Consider the following 14,925-nt stretch of genomic DNA (forward strand, 5'->3'; position numbering starts at 1 on the left):
GTGTGGAAGACCACACCTGCACATTAATTGGATGACAAATGGCTGCAATTTGCCGGTGCTGCTTTTGGCAAGGCCTTATCTTAACAAGATGCTTATCCAGTCTTCCTCTCTGACTTAGTTATATCATCATATCCTGGAGAGAGTCTCATTGCTAGTTCCTCCTCTCTTCTAGTGCCTGCTCTTTACTCCAAGAGAACCCAAGCTTGAATTTCTGTAGTGTGTGTGTGTGTGTGTGTGTGTGTGTGTGTGTGTGTGTGTGTGTGTGTGTGTGTGTTTGGTTTATTTATTTTGAGGTAGGATCTCAAGTAACCTAGGCTGCCTCAAACAAACTACGTGGCCAAGGATGACCTTGAACTCATTCTTCAGCCACCACCTCGAAACTGCTGGGATTACAGGTTTGTGCCATAATATGACCCATTTTATGCAGTGTTGGGGACTAAACTCAAAGCTTGGTGCACGCTAGGCCTGCGCTCTATCAATTAAGCCGCAGCCCCTCCCCCTTACGATTAGCAAAAAGAAAATCACATTGATAAATGCTGCTCCCTCATAACTCAACTATTTCCTTGCTCAAGAAAAAAAAATGACACTTTATTATGGGTAGTAAAATAAATAAATGAATGAATGAGCAAGCAAGAAAATAAACAAGGGCTCTCTGTTTCTCTAGCTGGTCCTCATTAAGAAAACGGTGGGCAGTTCACTGTCGGCACAGGGCTCTGAGGCCAGCAACGCCCCAGCCCATTCCTTGGCGTGCTGAGGGTATGTGGGAAGGAGGGCCACTCACCGAGGAACAGGCCAGGAGCTTATCTGAGATCTCAGCGTCTCATTCAGTCTGCTTCCCCTGTGACCAGGAATAATTGGATGTCAGCTGCTTGTGAACTCCCCAGCTCCTTAAAGGAGTCACACTTCTCAGACACCAGCTCATTTATCCTGCCACATAAAAGAAAACTCACAGAGACGCAGCTGGCTTTCTGAACCGAGACGTACCATTCAGCGGATGTGAATCCCAAGTGTGGTGCGCAGGCGACTGAGGAGGTAGAGGGTACAGCTGTACGCCAGCCTGTGCCTTTGAAGGACGAGCCTCAAGACAGACTTCAAGCCTCCTCATTTTCCAACCATCATTCTAGCATGCAACTTCCCTACAAATCAGGATGCGATCTGCAAGCAAGCCCATGGGCGATGGAATATAGGTCCTCGGGAATGTCAATCACAGAACTGCTGAGCGGCCTGCTAGGTGCAAGACTGGGCTCACACAGCAGTAAGAGATGGAGTTTTCTCCAACTCACATCTGTCCCCACGCACTGGCTGCACAGTGTTCCTTCTTGCCAGTCTTTCTGGTTGAAAAAGAGAAACTAGAACGCTCCATTGGCAAAAACCGTGGGTCTGTGTTTTCCAGTTCTTCGTCCTGAGGAACAAATGGACTTTCTGTTTGGTTTACGTCTTTTGTGTGCATTTCATGCGCGTGTGGAGGTGTGTGCATGGATATTTGTGTGTGCATGTGGAGGCCCGTGGTTGCCACCAGGTACCTTCCTCTGGTGTTCTCTACCTTACTTATTTGTTTATTTACTTATTGATTTTGAAATAGGCTTCTCAATGAACCTGGAGCTTGCCGATCTCTACAATTACTGGCCAGTGAGTTCCAGGGACCCTCCTGTGCCCACCTCCCCAGTGGGGGGACTACAGTGCCGGACACCACATCACACACCAGCTTTTTTCCCGTAAACGTGCGTGCTGGGGATCTGAACTCCGCTCCCTCATGCTTGTGCAACGAACACTCACTGACCAAGCCACCTCCCCCAACCCTATTTGTTTTGTTTTTAATTAATTAATGTTTTTATGTGCATTGGTGTTTTGCCTGCGTGTGTATCTGTGTGAGGGTGTCTTTGGGACTGGAGTTACAGATGGTCTTGAGCTGCCGTGTGGGTGGTGGGAATTGAACCCAGGTCCTCTGGAAGAGCAGCCAGTGCTCTTAGCTGCTGAGCTGTCCCTCCAGCCCCACTGTTTGATTTTTGACCTAGGGTCTCATATAGCCTAGACTAGCCTCAGATTCGGTAAGAATAACTTTGAATTTCTGATTCATCTGCTTTCGCCTCCCAAGCGCTGGGATTCCAAGTCTGTGTCACCACGCTATTGTGGATGCAGTGCTGAGACTCAGACCCAGGGCCGCGTGCACTTCAAGGTGAGCTAACCCTGCCCTCTGTTCCCCCAGCTGGCATCTGTGCCGGGCTCTGCACACCGACAGAAGCCCAGCGTGCCCAGGACTAATTAGCGCCACTGATCCTCTCTGAACGGGCAGCTGGAGGCCCGCCCTGCCCAGGGCCTGCTTGTGCTTGCTCGGGCTGGCTGAGGCCTCCTGTTACCCGGGGGAGAGATCCAAAGACATCTCCACTCCTCTTAGAACACCAGGACTCGGTGGCGCTTCAGCAGGCAGATGAAAGATGGCTGCCAAACCATCTCCATTGAAATCTGAAGAACCAGTGGAGGGACAGAAATAGACCCCTGTGGGCAAGGAGCATGAGTCGGGAAGAAACTTACGCATGGTTACTATGTCTGGGCAGGGAATGCTCAAAAAAGGAACATCTAAAAACAGCTGCCTAACACTTTCATTCTTTTTTTTTTTTTTTAAGAAATAAAAATGAAGTTCCCAAGCCACAGGAGTCCTAGCTTCCTGTACCTTCCCTGACTCAGACATTGTCTCCAGGCTCAGCAAACACACTCTTGGCTTGGGAGTGTTCGGCCCGCTCACAACGTGCCTGTGAGTTTGTGGGAGCGGTGGCCAAGCCAGGAAGGAGACTAGTTACAGGCACAGGATGCCCTACTCCCATTTCCCCGAATCCACCCACTGGGACCAGAGGTATTCTGAGGACCTATGGGAAGATTTAAGAGTGGACATATTAAGGTTAAAACAAAACAAAACAAAACACCACTGGCTGCTATGCGTGGGTATATGTCATGCCATTGTTTGGGCAGTTCATATAAATCAGCCCATTACATTTTGTAACAACCCCAAAATCTAGAAACTGTCAGTATCCCCCACTTTACAGATTAAGAAACTGGGGCACAGGGAGATTAGGAGAATACCCTAAATTCCCTTACCAATAAGTATGGATTTGACCCTGGGAACCCTGGCTCTGAGAACCCCAAGTCTTAACTGCTGTGACACCATGTTGTTAGCTGAGGATGATAAGTCACTCCCAGTTTCCAGACAAGGGAATTGAAGCCCCCAAGATACTGAATTTCTTCCCTAAGGTGGCCCGCCAGTTAGGGAAAGAGGCAGAATTGAACTCATGAACTAGGGCTCCAAATTCTATCTCCTCCATTTAAACTGTGCTGTTGGAGAGCTCTTGCATGGAAGGGAGAGGTGGGGGTGGGTGGGATGGGCAGAGGGAGGGCTGATGTACGCCAAGTAGCAGCTCTTCTCTAGCATCAAGTTCTCCGGAAGTCTGTGTGGGAAAGCAGAGGCACCAGCCTGGCTCGAAGAGGGACTCTTCTTCCCTGAACCCCAGTGTGCTGACTGGTGTTGTTATGTCAACTGGACACAAGCTAGAGTCATCCCAGAGGAGGGAGCCTCAACTGAGGAAACACATCTCTGAGACTGGGCTGTAGGCAGGCCTGTAGGACGTTTTCTTAATTAGTGATAGATGGGGGAGGGTCCAGCCCATGGTGGGTGATGCCATCCCTGGCTGGTGGTCCTGGGTTCTATAAGAAGGCAGGCTGAACAAGCCATGAGGAGCAAGCCAGTAAGCAGCCCCCTCCATGGCCTCTGCATCAGCTCCTGCCTCCAGGTTCCTGCCAGCTTGAGTTCCTGTCCTGACTTCCTTTGGAGATGACCAGTGATGTGGAAGTATAAGGTGAATAAACCCTTCCCTCCCCATGTTACATTGATTATGGTGTCCCATCACAGCAATGGCTGCCCTCACTAAGGCACCCAGGAACCCTTCCAATGTGGTGTCTGGCTAGCTCCGGCTCTGGGGAGTGAGGCTTGCCCGTGTTGAGCTCACGGGGCCCAGGAGAAATGGTCGTGTTCACAGCCTCAACGCCTCACGTCAGGTTTTGAGTGTGAAATGCCCCCAGTAGACTCCTGTGTCCGAGCACTAGGTCCCCAGCTGGTGGCATCATTTGGGGAGGGGGGGTCTGTGGAAGTTTTAGGAAGTGGCGTCTAGCTGGGGGAAGTGAGTGGTTTGCTAGAAGGCAGGCCTTGAGGGGTACAGCCTGGTTTCCAGCCAGGCTCCTCCTACTTCCTGACACCCAGGGGTAACAAGCCACTGGCCACTCCGGCCACCATACCTTCCCTGCCATGATCGATTGTGTCCTAAATCATCAGTGAGAATAAGTGAGAAAGGTAACTAATACAATACCCACCTGGCCAGTCCCTCCCTGCCTGTGGCTGGCGAGGAAACCAGCCAGGTCCCCCAGCCTCACAAGACACAGTCCCTACTCTAGAGGGCGCCTCACCTAAGGAAGCCAGTACAAACGAGTCAGGGACACACCAATAAGCAGTGACTGTGATGAGAGTCATCTTAATGGCCACACTGTCCAATATGGTAGCCACAAGCCGGATAAAGCCAGACATGCTTTCAGGGTCAATCCCGTACTCGAGACAGTGTTTGGAAATGAGAACACAGGCTACCTTAGTGATTTTTTTTTTAAATTAATGACACGTAGAAATGATCATATTTTGAATGCATTGGGTTGGATAAAATACCTTATTAAAATCCATTTCACTTGTTCACTTTTTACCTGTCAGTGGCTACCACAAATTTCCCAGAGTAGGAAAAGCGGGAATTGCTTCCAGAGCAGGGTTCTTCTGAGTGAACAGCAATCAGCAGTAACAGCACAGCCTGACTTGTCTGTCACGTGCCTAGAATGCGATATAATGCTGAAAAGGTGAAAACCTTTTCATTTTGTGTTCCTGTTTTACAGGCAATGTCTCCAGTGTTGGAAAATGGCTAGCCATTTGCCTGAGATCTACAGTGACCAGCATGCGTATTGGGAGGACAAGACCCCTCCGCTCCTCTTCCAGAGCAGCACCCACAGGGCCTGACAGCAAGCCGGGTTCTGCACACACTCACCATCGGACAAGGTCAAATTCCAATTGGCCAAAGAGCTGCCCGAGCTGTGCAATTTGCAGAAAAATCAAATTATGAAGAGGCCTCTCCTAATTGAGGGTAATTCAGGAAATAACTTTCGGTAAATGGCGGCTTGTCCAGCTGTGTTACTGTTGGGCAATTGCTGAGGTCATTTTGTCACCCGGACGCTTCTTCTCCCACTGAAATATGTGGGATTCTGTTTGCACAGACTGCCCTAGAGAAAGCCCATTAGTTCCAAGCATTTATTCTCCACATTTCCATGTATCGAGCAAGAGAGGCATTCCTGACTCTTCCGTGACCGAAACAGAACAAAGTTAGCCATGAACTCAGAGGCACATCACCACCTCAAAGAGGGGCTCAGTTAGCTCCCCCATTCCCAAGGCGCTCACCAGAGTCAGGAAGGGGCTTTTGTGTCTGCTCACTGTCTAGGACCTGCGTGCAGTGGACACGTTTGAACATATACTGCACATGTACAGAGGCATCTATGGCCTTATACATGGTGTGTCTAGCTCGTGCAGAGCCTGAGATCTGACATAAATCAAAACGGACTGTGTTCTCAGTGAGGAGAGAGCTGGCCAGCTCTTGGTTTGACTCCTAACTCTGTCCTAACAATCGGCAATCGCTGACCAATGAAGTTTGACCTTGACCGTGCTGCCCTCAGGGCCAGCCAGCCGCAGAGGTCCCCCTGTCTGTGCACCCTGAGTTCTGGGGTTGCAGGTGCGTGCTGCTGTGCCCTACCTTCTATGTGAGTGCTGGGGGAGAAGAGACAGACAGACGCTCCTGCGTGCGCAAGCCCTTTACTGAATGAGCCATGTCTCCACTCAGCCTCGGGTATGTGGTGTCTTTGACTCTCACAAACCCGTGAGACAGGTACCTTCCTCCGATTCTCTTCAGGCGAAATGGCCCCAGGTCACACGTCTGTGATAGGCTCCCTCACGTCCTTCAAGTGTGCAATCCTGTCCTGTGACTTCAATTGCATCTCATTCCAGGTCTCTTACCTATCCCAGCCTGATTGGAAATCTGACCGGGTAGCTTTCTGCTAGAGTAGAATGGAGCTAGCTGCTGGCCATGGCCAACACAGGCAGCCCACTGTCCCTGGCCTCGCCGCCATCCTCACTGGCCTGATGTCACTTGCCATGAATAATGCAGCGCTCGAAAGAGCGCTATAAGGTAGGGGCGGTTAACGCCCTATTTCGTCTTTGCCAGCCGGCTGCCGTTCCGCATAGGAAACCGGACCTACAACTAAATCAGTCCCTCTTTGGCCGGTAGACAGCTGTTGGGTCAAAGCTAGACAATGAGACAGGCTTGTCGTTTACCAGGTGGCTGGTAACGAAGGGATTAATGCAGCAGGGCTCGGGCTGAGCAAGAGCTGCCCTTCTGGCCTTCCCTGGCAGGCACCACCCCCTCCATTCACCCCAAACAGCAACCGCCAAAGCAGCCAGCCTTCCTCCTTGGTTATCTGGAGGGTGGGTGCAACTGATCCTGGAAACCTCATCTGATGGCTGGCCTACAACTGTGGGTTCCTCTCTTCTTCTCGAAGGGGAGGCTCACGTGTCCCCTTCAGAGGGACCTTGTCCCAATCTGTTATCTGGAGCTCCACTTCCAGGGTGGCTACAGAGAGCAAGGACCCTGTTCTTTGGGAAAACACGGCCTTCATACAGAAAGAGACTTCAGACCTGAGTGACTCGCTAAAGCAGGATGGCTGGTGTTAGATTCAAAGAAAGGTGCCTGCAGCTGAAATCCTGAAGAGCTTCCAAACTCTGGAGCCCATAACAATCACCCCAGAAGCTTTGAGACACACTGACACACTGGCAAAATCCCAGACTAGATAAAATCAGCCATTAGGAGGAAAGGCCTAGGCTCTGTGTGGCCAAAGCTGAGAGGCACCGGTTAAACGCAATTTTCTCACTTGACAGACAGTCATGTTGAAACCAAAAGTTAGGGGGGGTTTCCTTCTCTGGAGAAACCCCACCAGTTAACAAGTGGTACCTGAGTCAGAGGTACAGCTGCTTTGTGAGCTGGGTGCTGCCAGGGGCCCTGCTGTCCAGCTACCTTACCTACCACTCTCTCGGGAACACGACCCAATCTACCTGGGACTACACGCTTCCGTCCCTTCCAGCCAGGCCCCGGCACCAGCCCGGCTCCATTCCCTTTCCCTAAATGTGAATGACTGCGGCCCCCACCCCGCTGTTTGTCCTTGTCTGCAATGCTGTCCGCTCCTAACATCTGACGTGTCTTCAAAGGTCTGGCTCAAAGGCTACCTCCTCTCTAGAGTCCACACTGTGCACAGGACTCGGGGGAGGGGCGCTGACACGCGACACCTCCCCTCATCCTCCGAGAGAGTTTTCTGCTGTGGTATTTTCCAGCTCTCTCTCTCTCTTCTGAGGCCTTTTCTCTCTGTTTATTCTTCTGCGGAACCAGCCAAATGTGCCGAGCGAGCACTGTAGAAGATGTCCCCCAGGTGGGGGCGGGGAACACTTCCTCAGCTCCCTGCCTCCGTGGACCACAGCAGCTTTGTCAACAGACTGGTTTCAACTGAATGGACTCCGGAGTGAAAAACACCAGTGTAGTGGGTGGTAGCCATTCCAACCTTGATCTGGAAGTTCCTACCCCCACTGAGGCTTCGGTAACTGTCACACCTACAAGGCGGGACCAAGAGAGGACCCTGAAGACCCGAGATCCGGATGCACCAGCTCTCTTGGTTCCTGGACCCTGGACGATGGAGGGAGACCGAGCAGAGTTCTCCAGAGAACACCACCAGAGAGTGCCACGCCTTTTCTAGACCCTGCAACCTACCTATCCCTTCACTTGTAAATTACACCACTAAATAAACCTCCCTTTTAACTACGTGGAGTGGCTGTAATAATTTCACCAATACACACCAGCCAATAGCAGAGTTCCTCTTGGAGGTGACTTCTGCTTATCCTGGCTCCAGCCAGGACACAAAGTCCTCTCTCTCCCTGCCTTGGCCAGACATCAGACTCTGGAAGAAAAGAAAACTGCAGGCCGCCACCCCTATAGGACACCTACTGTGCCTTCCACACTACTCCATGGCCTCGGCTCCGGCCACCGAGAGCTTTCTATCCGGGCCCATAGTGGGCCCATGCCTCCCCTTGACATATTAGGAGAGAGATCCTGCTGGAACCTTTTTTCTACCTGGAGGAGAGGGGACATGCTAGGGCCCCTCCTGCAGGCTACTCGGGTCAGATCTCGGCACGCTGTTCAATCTCAGTTACCTTCTGTAAAATGGGGTTATCAGAGACCTTAATCTGAGGGGGTTGTAAAGGTTCAGTGAGGGGCCGGGCTGTGGCTCAGTGGTAGAGAAAACGGCTGTTCAGTATGTGTAGAGCCTTGGGTTCGATCTACAGCAGTTGGACAACAGCAAGATCATGGTTGGGAAATGTCTAGAACAGTCACAGGTGTGTGTTACACACACGCTCAGTGATCACTGACTCTCTTTTCCTCCTTCTCTCTCCTCCCTTCCTCTCTTCACTCCATCCTTAACCCCGTGTTACCCCGGAGGAACAGAAAGTACATGTTAGCACACCAAGAGATGGTCCTGTCGCAGACGTGGCGGGATCTCAGAGTTTCAGCCACATTCAGCAACACGTGACCCCCTTTTCCCCCCACAACAGGTCACTAGAACACGACCAGTTCCCTGAGCACCAAGACCCAGGGACCCTAGGAAGCCAGGCGCCCATACAATCTGCCATGGCCTGTGCAGACTTCACTGTGCGGCTCCCAAGTCCATGGCCAGCAGTGAGCCATGGCCAGCAGTGAGCCACGCATCCTGCCCCCGAAGCACTAATGACAGGGCAGGCACACACACTAAAGAAAGAGGCAGTGGGCCAGGGCTGCACCACGTGAACGACGCTGCAAAGACTTCAGGGAACCCACAAGAAGCCAGGAGGTGGGGAGGATGGCGGACAAGCTGTCTCGCCCTTGCTGGCACGCAGGGACAATGACACCCTCCCTCTCACCCAGATGAGAGCAGTGCTCTGCCCTGTGGGTCTGCACTGAGCTGGGGCGGCCTGCAGATGGCTCAGCCCACGAGCATGTGGTTGGCAACTCCTGAACTTTCGGTGACTCGGTGCCAGCTGATCCGATCAGCAATTATGTTTTATTTTGGAGCCAGGGAGGCAGCAGCGAACCAGGAAAATTATAAGACACTACATTGCTATTTTGCTAAGAATATCAACTGCAAAGTTTGGGGTGTGTTTTTTTGTTGTTGTTGCTGTTGTTTTTTCTTAACCAGTTGTCCTTTGGATGGTTTGGGGTTTTCAATGCACTAAATTAAGAAAGTCCTGGACACAGAAGTCAGACTGGAGCCAACTGTCCCAGGGCTGGTTTGGGTCCTTACCCAGTGAAAACCTCGTTAGTTGTACAGCAGTTTGGGGGAGGGTGATGCCTGCTGAGAGCATTTTGATGGTGACAATAACTAGTAGCAGTCACTAGTAACTGTAAGCACACTGTAGCATGAATCCTAATCGGTCTTCTTAGTAAAAATAACGGGGACCCAGATATCGGGGTAAACGTTGAAAACTCAGAGGAAACAAACCACAGCCACTTCTCACCTCGCCCACTCCTCAGCCCATCCTGTCTCCAAGAATCCTCAGCCAAAAGGGGGCCGAACTCCTGTCTCCCCCTGCCTTATATGTCTTTCTCCACCCAGCCATATCACTTCCTGTCTCAACCTTCCTAGTGCTGGGATTAAAGGTGTGTGCCACCACTGCCTGGCTCTGTTTCTCTTTTAGACTGGATTAAATCTCGTATAGCCCAGGTGGCCTTGAACTCATAGAGATGTTTGCCTCTGCCTCCCCAGTGCTAAGATTAAAGGTGTGTACCACCACTGCCTGGCCTCTATGGCTAACCCTGTGGTTGGCTCTGCCCTCTGCCCTTCAGACGAGCTTTATTTGTTAGAACATATAGAGAATATCACCACAGTATACTCTACCCAGGTTGGCAGGAATTCCTTCTATGGTTGAATTCTCACGGCTTCCTACTGGCTATCTGGGTTTGAATAAATCACATCCAATTATTAGCTTCAGTTCCCTATCCATAAAAGGGGAAATACCATCTAGCTCAGAGCTCACATGCAGATCCAGTGAGATGAATCCAAGATTCAGAAAGCATCTCACCAAGGGTATATGTCTAGGTAACTAAGAAGGTGCCTTCTTGCCATAAGGCAAATTTCTCGTCATATTTTTAAAAAGTCTCCGTTTTTACCATCTTACATGAAGCCCAAATAGCCAATCAGTAGAAAAGATGCAAACAGCATTTCCGGGTGCAGTGCAGGTTAGAGCCATCAAAGGGTCTGTCCCTTGGTGACTACACCATTCCAGGCTCAGCTGCTTAGCGGGTAGGAAAATATTAGAAAGTGCAGGGAGCTCAATCCAGTGTTAGGATGACTCAGGACGGAGACGCTGTCTATGCTCATCAGAGCGTTCGGCTCCTCCTCTGAATTCCCCAGCCCACCACTAACCAGGGCTGCTCCTCCAGAAACAAAGCCCTGCTTAGGGACTTTGCACTGGAATGGGGCATAATTGCCACTTGTAAAGGAAGCTGGATCCAGAAAAAAACATCCCCAGACTACATCCACAGGAAATGGGGTGATCTTCCTGAAACAATGTTTGCCTGCAGGGGCTGGAGAAGCCAGACAACGTGCCCAGGACATCCTTGAAGGACAGTGACTCACCGACCAACGCCCTCCCCCTGTGGCAACCGGGGCCACCTCCCTGCCATCGCAAGGTTTAGGCCAGGGCTAAATGTACCTCTCACTCAAGCAGTATTCACTACCACTCTGGGGGGGGGGGGGGTTGACATCTCTCGATGAGATGGTCACCTCTCCTCTGAGTGGTCTGCCAAGACACCGTCCAGGGTCATGCACACCACCAGTCCTGGGACAGTGCAAGCAACCAACACAGCCACCTCACCACCCTGTACGCCCAGTGCCTCACAGGCCAGAGGGTCAAGGAATGAACAAGCCAGGAAGGCTGGGGGGCAGGAAGTCACCACACCACTCCCGAAACCAGGACGTGGTATTGGTCTTGGTGCATTATAAAAGAGGGGCAGCAGCCTCAGAGTGGTTATGTAGCTTGTCCAAAGTCACGCAGTGAGGAGATGATGACACCAAGTCTGACTCTGAAGTCAAGGACAGTGACAAATCCCAACCACTGAGCTGTCCTCCCAGCATTCCAGAGTGTGGTGGAATTGTGTTCCTCAAAATATTGTGCACTCTAATAAACTTATCTGGGGGCAGAGAAGAGAACAGCCACAATATTAAACATAGAGGTTAGGCAGTGGTAGCACACACACCTTTAATCCTAGCATTCCAGAGGCAGGAATCCTCTGGATCTCTGTGAGTTCAAGGCCACACTGGAAACAGCCAAGCATGGTGACTCACGCCTTTAATCCCAAGAAGTGAGTCTTTAATCCCAGGGAGTGATGGCAGAAAGCAGAAATATATATAAGGCATGAGGACCAGAAACTAGAAGCATTTGGCTGGTTAAGCTTTTAGGCTTTTGAGCAACAGTTCAGCTGAGATCCATTTGGATGAGGACACAGAGGCATCCAGTCTGAGGAAACAGGATCAGCTGAGGAATTGGCAAGGTGAGGTAGCTGTGGCTTGTTCTGCTTCTCTGATCTTCCAGCATTCACCCCAATACCTGGCCCCAGGTTTGATCTTATTAACAAGACTCTTTAAGATTCATGCTACACCAGAGGGGTGTTCAAGATGGGAAACTGACACCTGGAGAGGGCTCGTCACACCTTCCAACTTGCACAGCTAGAGGCATGGGAAGTAGGAACTTGAACTCGGACTTTACACTTTCAAAAGTCACAGATATTTGGGGACCCTGACATCAGCCAGGTCTAGTGTTAGGCACTGAAGATAAACAAGTGGGCAAGATGCAGTCCATGGACTTTCTACCCGAAGGGTCAGCTAAGGTGGAAATGACTCTGCCCATGCGTCCTGTGCTGCTTATCAACATAGGACATCCACAGAAAGAGAGGATGGATGGTTTGTGATGCAGTAGCCTGGGTGGCTTTCACTCCAGCATAGCAGAAATCCCATGTATGACCAAAGCCTGATTTGATCTCACAATGGCCAGGTCACTGGGGCACCAACAGAAACCCAAATACCAAATCCCTGTTGAGTCTCTATAAAGGGCAGCAGCGGAAGCCTCAGGAGACACCGAGTTTACAATCACCTCCTTGCTCTGGTCCCAGTCACACCAAGAGCCCCAATGCAGAGAAGTAAGAGGGAATCACTGGACCCCATGACACCACCAAGTGTGCCCAGACTCTAGTCCCTTTTCCCCCAGGTGGTAGGCTGGAGAGAAGATGGAACAAAGAAGTTCTCGGGTCCGTGTCTTTGCAATGACCGAGAATTTGCCATCCTCTCCCACCGGGCACCATGGACTATGGAAACACAAAACCGAGAATTCAGCACCGAATAAAGCCCCAAGATTATGAGCAGGCCATCACTCCCCCATGCACGCATTTCTCGGCAGTTACTTAAAGTCGGCTGGCACTGGTTTAGTTGCCCAACCACCAGCTCTTAGCGCCAGAAACAGCTGACATTCCCACAGGAGGACCAGCCCGGAGTCTCCACATCCAGACCTAAGTGACTTGTGGCTATTGCTGTGGTGACCAAGCCTCTGACTGCCTCTTGCTTCCCATGAAAAGCAAGTTCCCCCCAGTCCAGCTCTCTCTTCTCCTCAACATCACCGATACCATGCTTGCTGCCTTGTTAAACTAAGAAGCCAGAAAGACAGCGACAGTCACTTTACACCCATACCCCCAACCAGGGAGTCTTCAGGATAGAGTACAGCGCGTAAGCCATCACTGGGTCACAGTAATCCCATGTGGGGTGTGGGTGGCAAGTTTATCCATGATCATGCCTTTCTGTGGTTACCAGCAGGGGTTTTCACAAGCTTGGTGGCTCTTGAAGTTCAGAGTCCCATTGCTAGGACCTGGGACTATGTGACCTCAGAGGCTCAAACCCCAGGAAGGTCAAAAGCGCAGTCCCACACATCTTCCACACTTCTCCAAACTGCTTTTTCTACAACTTCTAACATGATCCTGGATTCCAGTTATCAAAATGCTTGAGACAAGAAATGGTTCAGATTTATGTGTCCCGCCCCCCAGGTTTTTGGAATATTTGCACATACACAGTGTACAAATATTCCAAATATTTGTACATACACCTTGGGCTAGGATCCAAGTCTAAACATGAGATTCATTTCTATTTCATATGTATCTTACACACAGAGCCTGGAGATAACTTCATACAGTATTTCCGTGCATCTGCATTCCCACTGTGACCGTTGTATAAGGTCAGACATGGAATCTTCGACTTGTGGAGGAGCCATGTTGCTGCTCAGAAAGTTTTAGGATTGGGAGTATTTTGGACATCAGATTAAGGCTGTTGAACATGAAGACAGTCACTGAAGGTACAATGTCAGGAAACGGAGGGCATTCAAACCCCCAGAACACACTGACAGCAGAGGTCCGGGGTCCTACCTGGATGGGGTTGTAGAGTTCCTGCAGCGGACTTCGAGATCCCTTCCGGCAGCAGATGTCCATACCGAAGGGATTCCGCCGGATGACTGAGGAGAGAAAGTGAAGATCATCAGAACACAGCTACAAAGTTCGCTGTCTGACAGAGGGAGAGGAGGAGGAGGAGGCGGAGGAGGAGGCGGAGCGCGAAGGAGGGAAGCCTGGCCTCCGGCACAGAAAGAGGCCGTCACCGTCCCCGGTTGCGAGAGCGTGGCCCTGCTCTGTCCCCAGCATTCAGGTGTCCACACCCCAACAACACAGCCCCTTACAGAAGGCACCATCAGAGTGCCCAAGGAAACCAGGGTGGCTCTCCTGGGTGTGGTGACAGTCTCCTATCACCCAGCAACTGGGCTGTGGTCTGAGGACTGCACCCTTAGGTGGCAGGGGTCACGCACACTGCGGAGGAGCAAGATAGTTATTCCCAGGGGGCCTCTGGTGAGGCTGCTGAGGCGGGACACGGAAGACTTCCACAGCAGGCATTCGTTCTGTTTGCTTTCTGTTGCTGTGATCAACGCCAGAACCTAAACCACCTGGACATAAAAGGGTCCATTTCACCTCACAGTTTACGGCTCATCGTGGAGGGAAAGACCCGGAGGCGGGAATGGATGTAGAGCCACGAAGAGACGCCGCTGACTGTCTTTGTTCTTTATGATCAGCCTCCTTTCTTACACCACCCAGGACCAGCTGCCCAGAGGTAGCACTACCCACAGCAAGCTGGGCCCTCCACCAGCCATTAGCAATCAAGGAAAATGTTCTGCAGACATTTTCAGGCTAATCTGAAGGAGGCAACTCCTCAACCGAGGTTCCCTCTTTCTGGGTATGTCAGGCTGACAACTGAGATCAGCCATCACGGCATCCTCGTAAGAAGAGATGCATTCTAAGGGAGCGGTGAAAACTGGGAAAAGTAAACACAGACCAGTAACACGGCTACCCACACTGTCTGCCGTCACATCCTGTACCTGAGGGGACACGCTGTGCCTTTACAGAACTGTGGTGCAGTGTGTGTGCTTATGACAGCGCCACCAGAGACCCTGGAGGACCTGGCTGCAGCAGCTCTGCGGTATTTCCACGGCAATGGCGTCACTATGTCAGAAACTTCCATCGTGATCTCACACATTCGATGCTGACTGTATTCCTACCACGCCGTGTGCAGCCAACGCCTCTTCCTCTGGGTACCTCCTGGGACCTGGGCTCTTGAGAATGGGGTGAACCATTTCCTAGGGGCCCCTCTACAGGAAGTTGAAAGTCCTGTCTTTCCCAAGTCTTCTACAATTTGCAT

General features: G+C 51.2%; 1 protein-coding gene across 8 annotated transcripts in view; it reads right to left on the bottom strand.

Moving 5' to 3' along the window:
- The window catches only part of Chst11 (carbohydrate sulfotransferase 11), a 217,439-nt gene that overhangs the window by 91,337 nt on the left and 111,177 nt on the right, over positions 1–14,925 (bottom strand). For 7 of the 8 annotated variants that reach the window (XR_013045805.1, XR_013045804.1, XR_013045803.1 and 4 more), the window contains exon 2: positions 13,611–13,696. Coding sequence is in view for 5 of the 8 variants with exons in the window: in XM_006979877.4 (XP_006979939.1) it covers positions 13,611–13,696 (86 nt within the window). In the remaining 3 variants the exon portion in view is untranslated. Of the gene's footprint in view, positions 1–13,610; positions 13,697–14,605; positions 14,719–14,925 lie in introns of those variants that run through there. The other variant, XM_076554544.1, reaches the window with a different exon arrangement.

This window comes from Peromyscus maniculatus, chromosome 18 (genome assembly GCF_049852395.1).
Source record: "Peromyscus maniculatus bairdii isolate BWxNUB_F1_BW_parent chromosome 18, HU_Pman_BW_mat_3.1, whole genome shotgun sequence".
NCBI classification, from domain to species: Eukaryota; Metazoa; Chordata; class Mammalia; order Rodentia; family Cricetidae; genus Peromyscus; species Peromyscus maniculatus.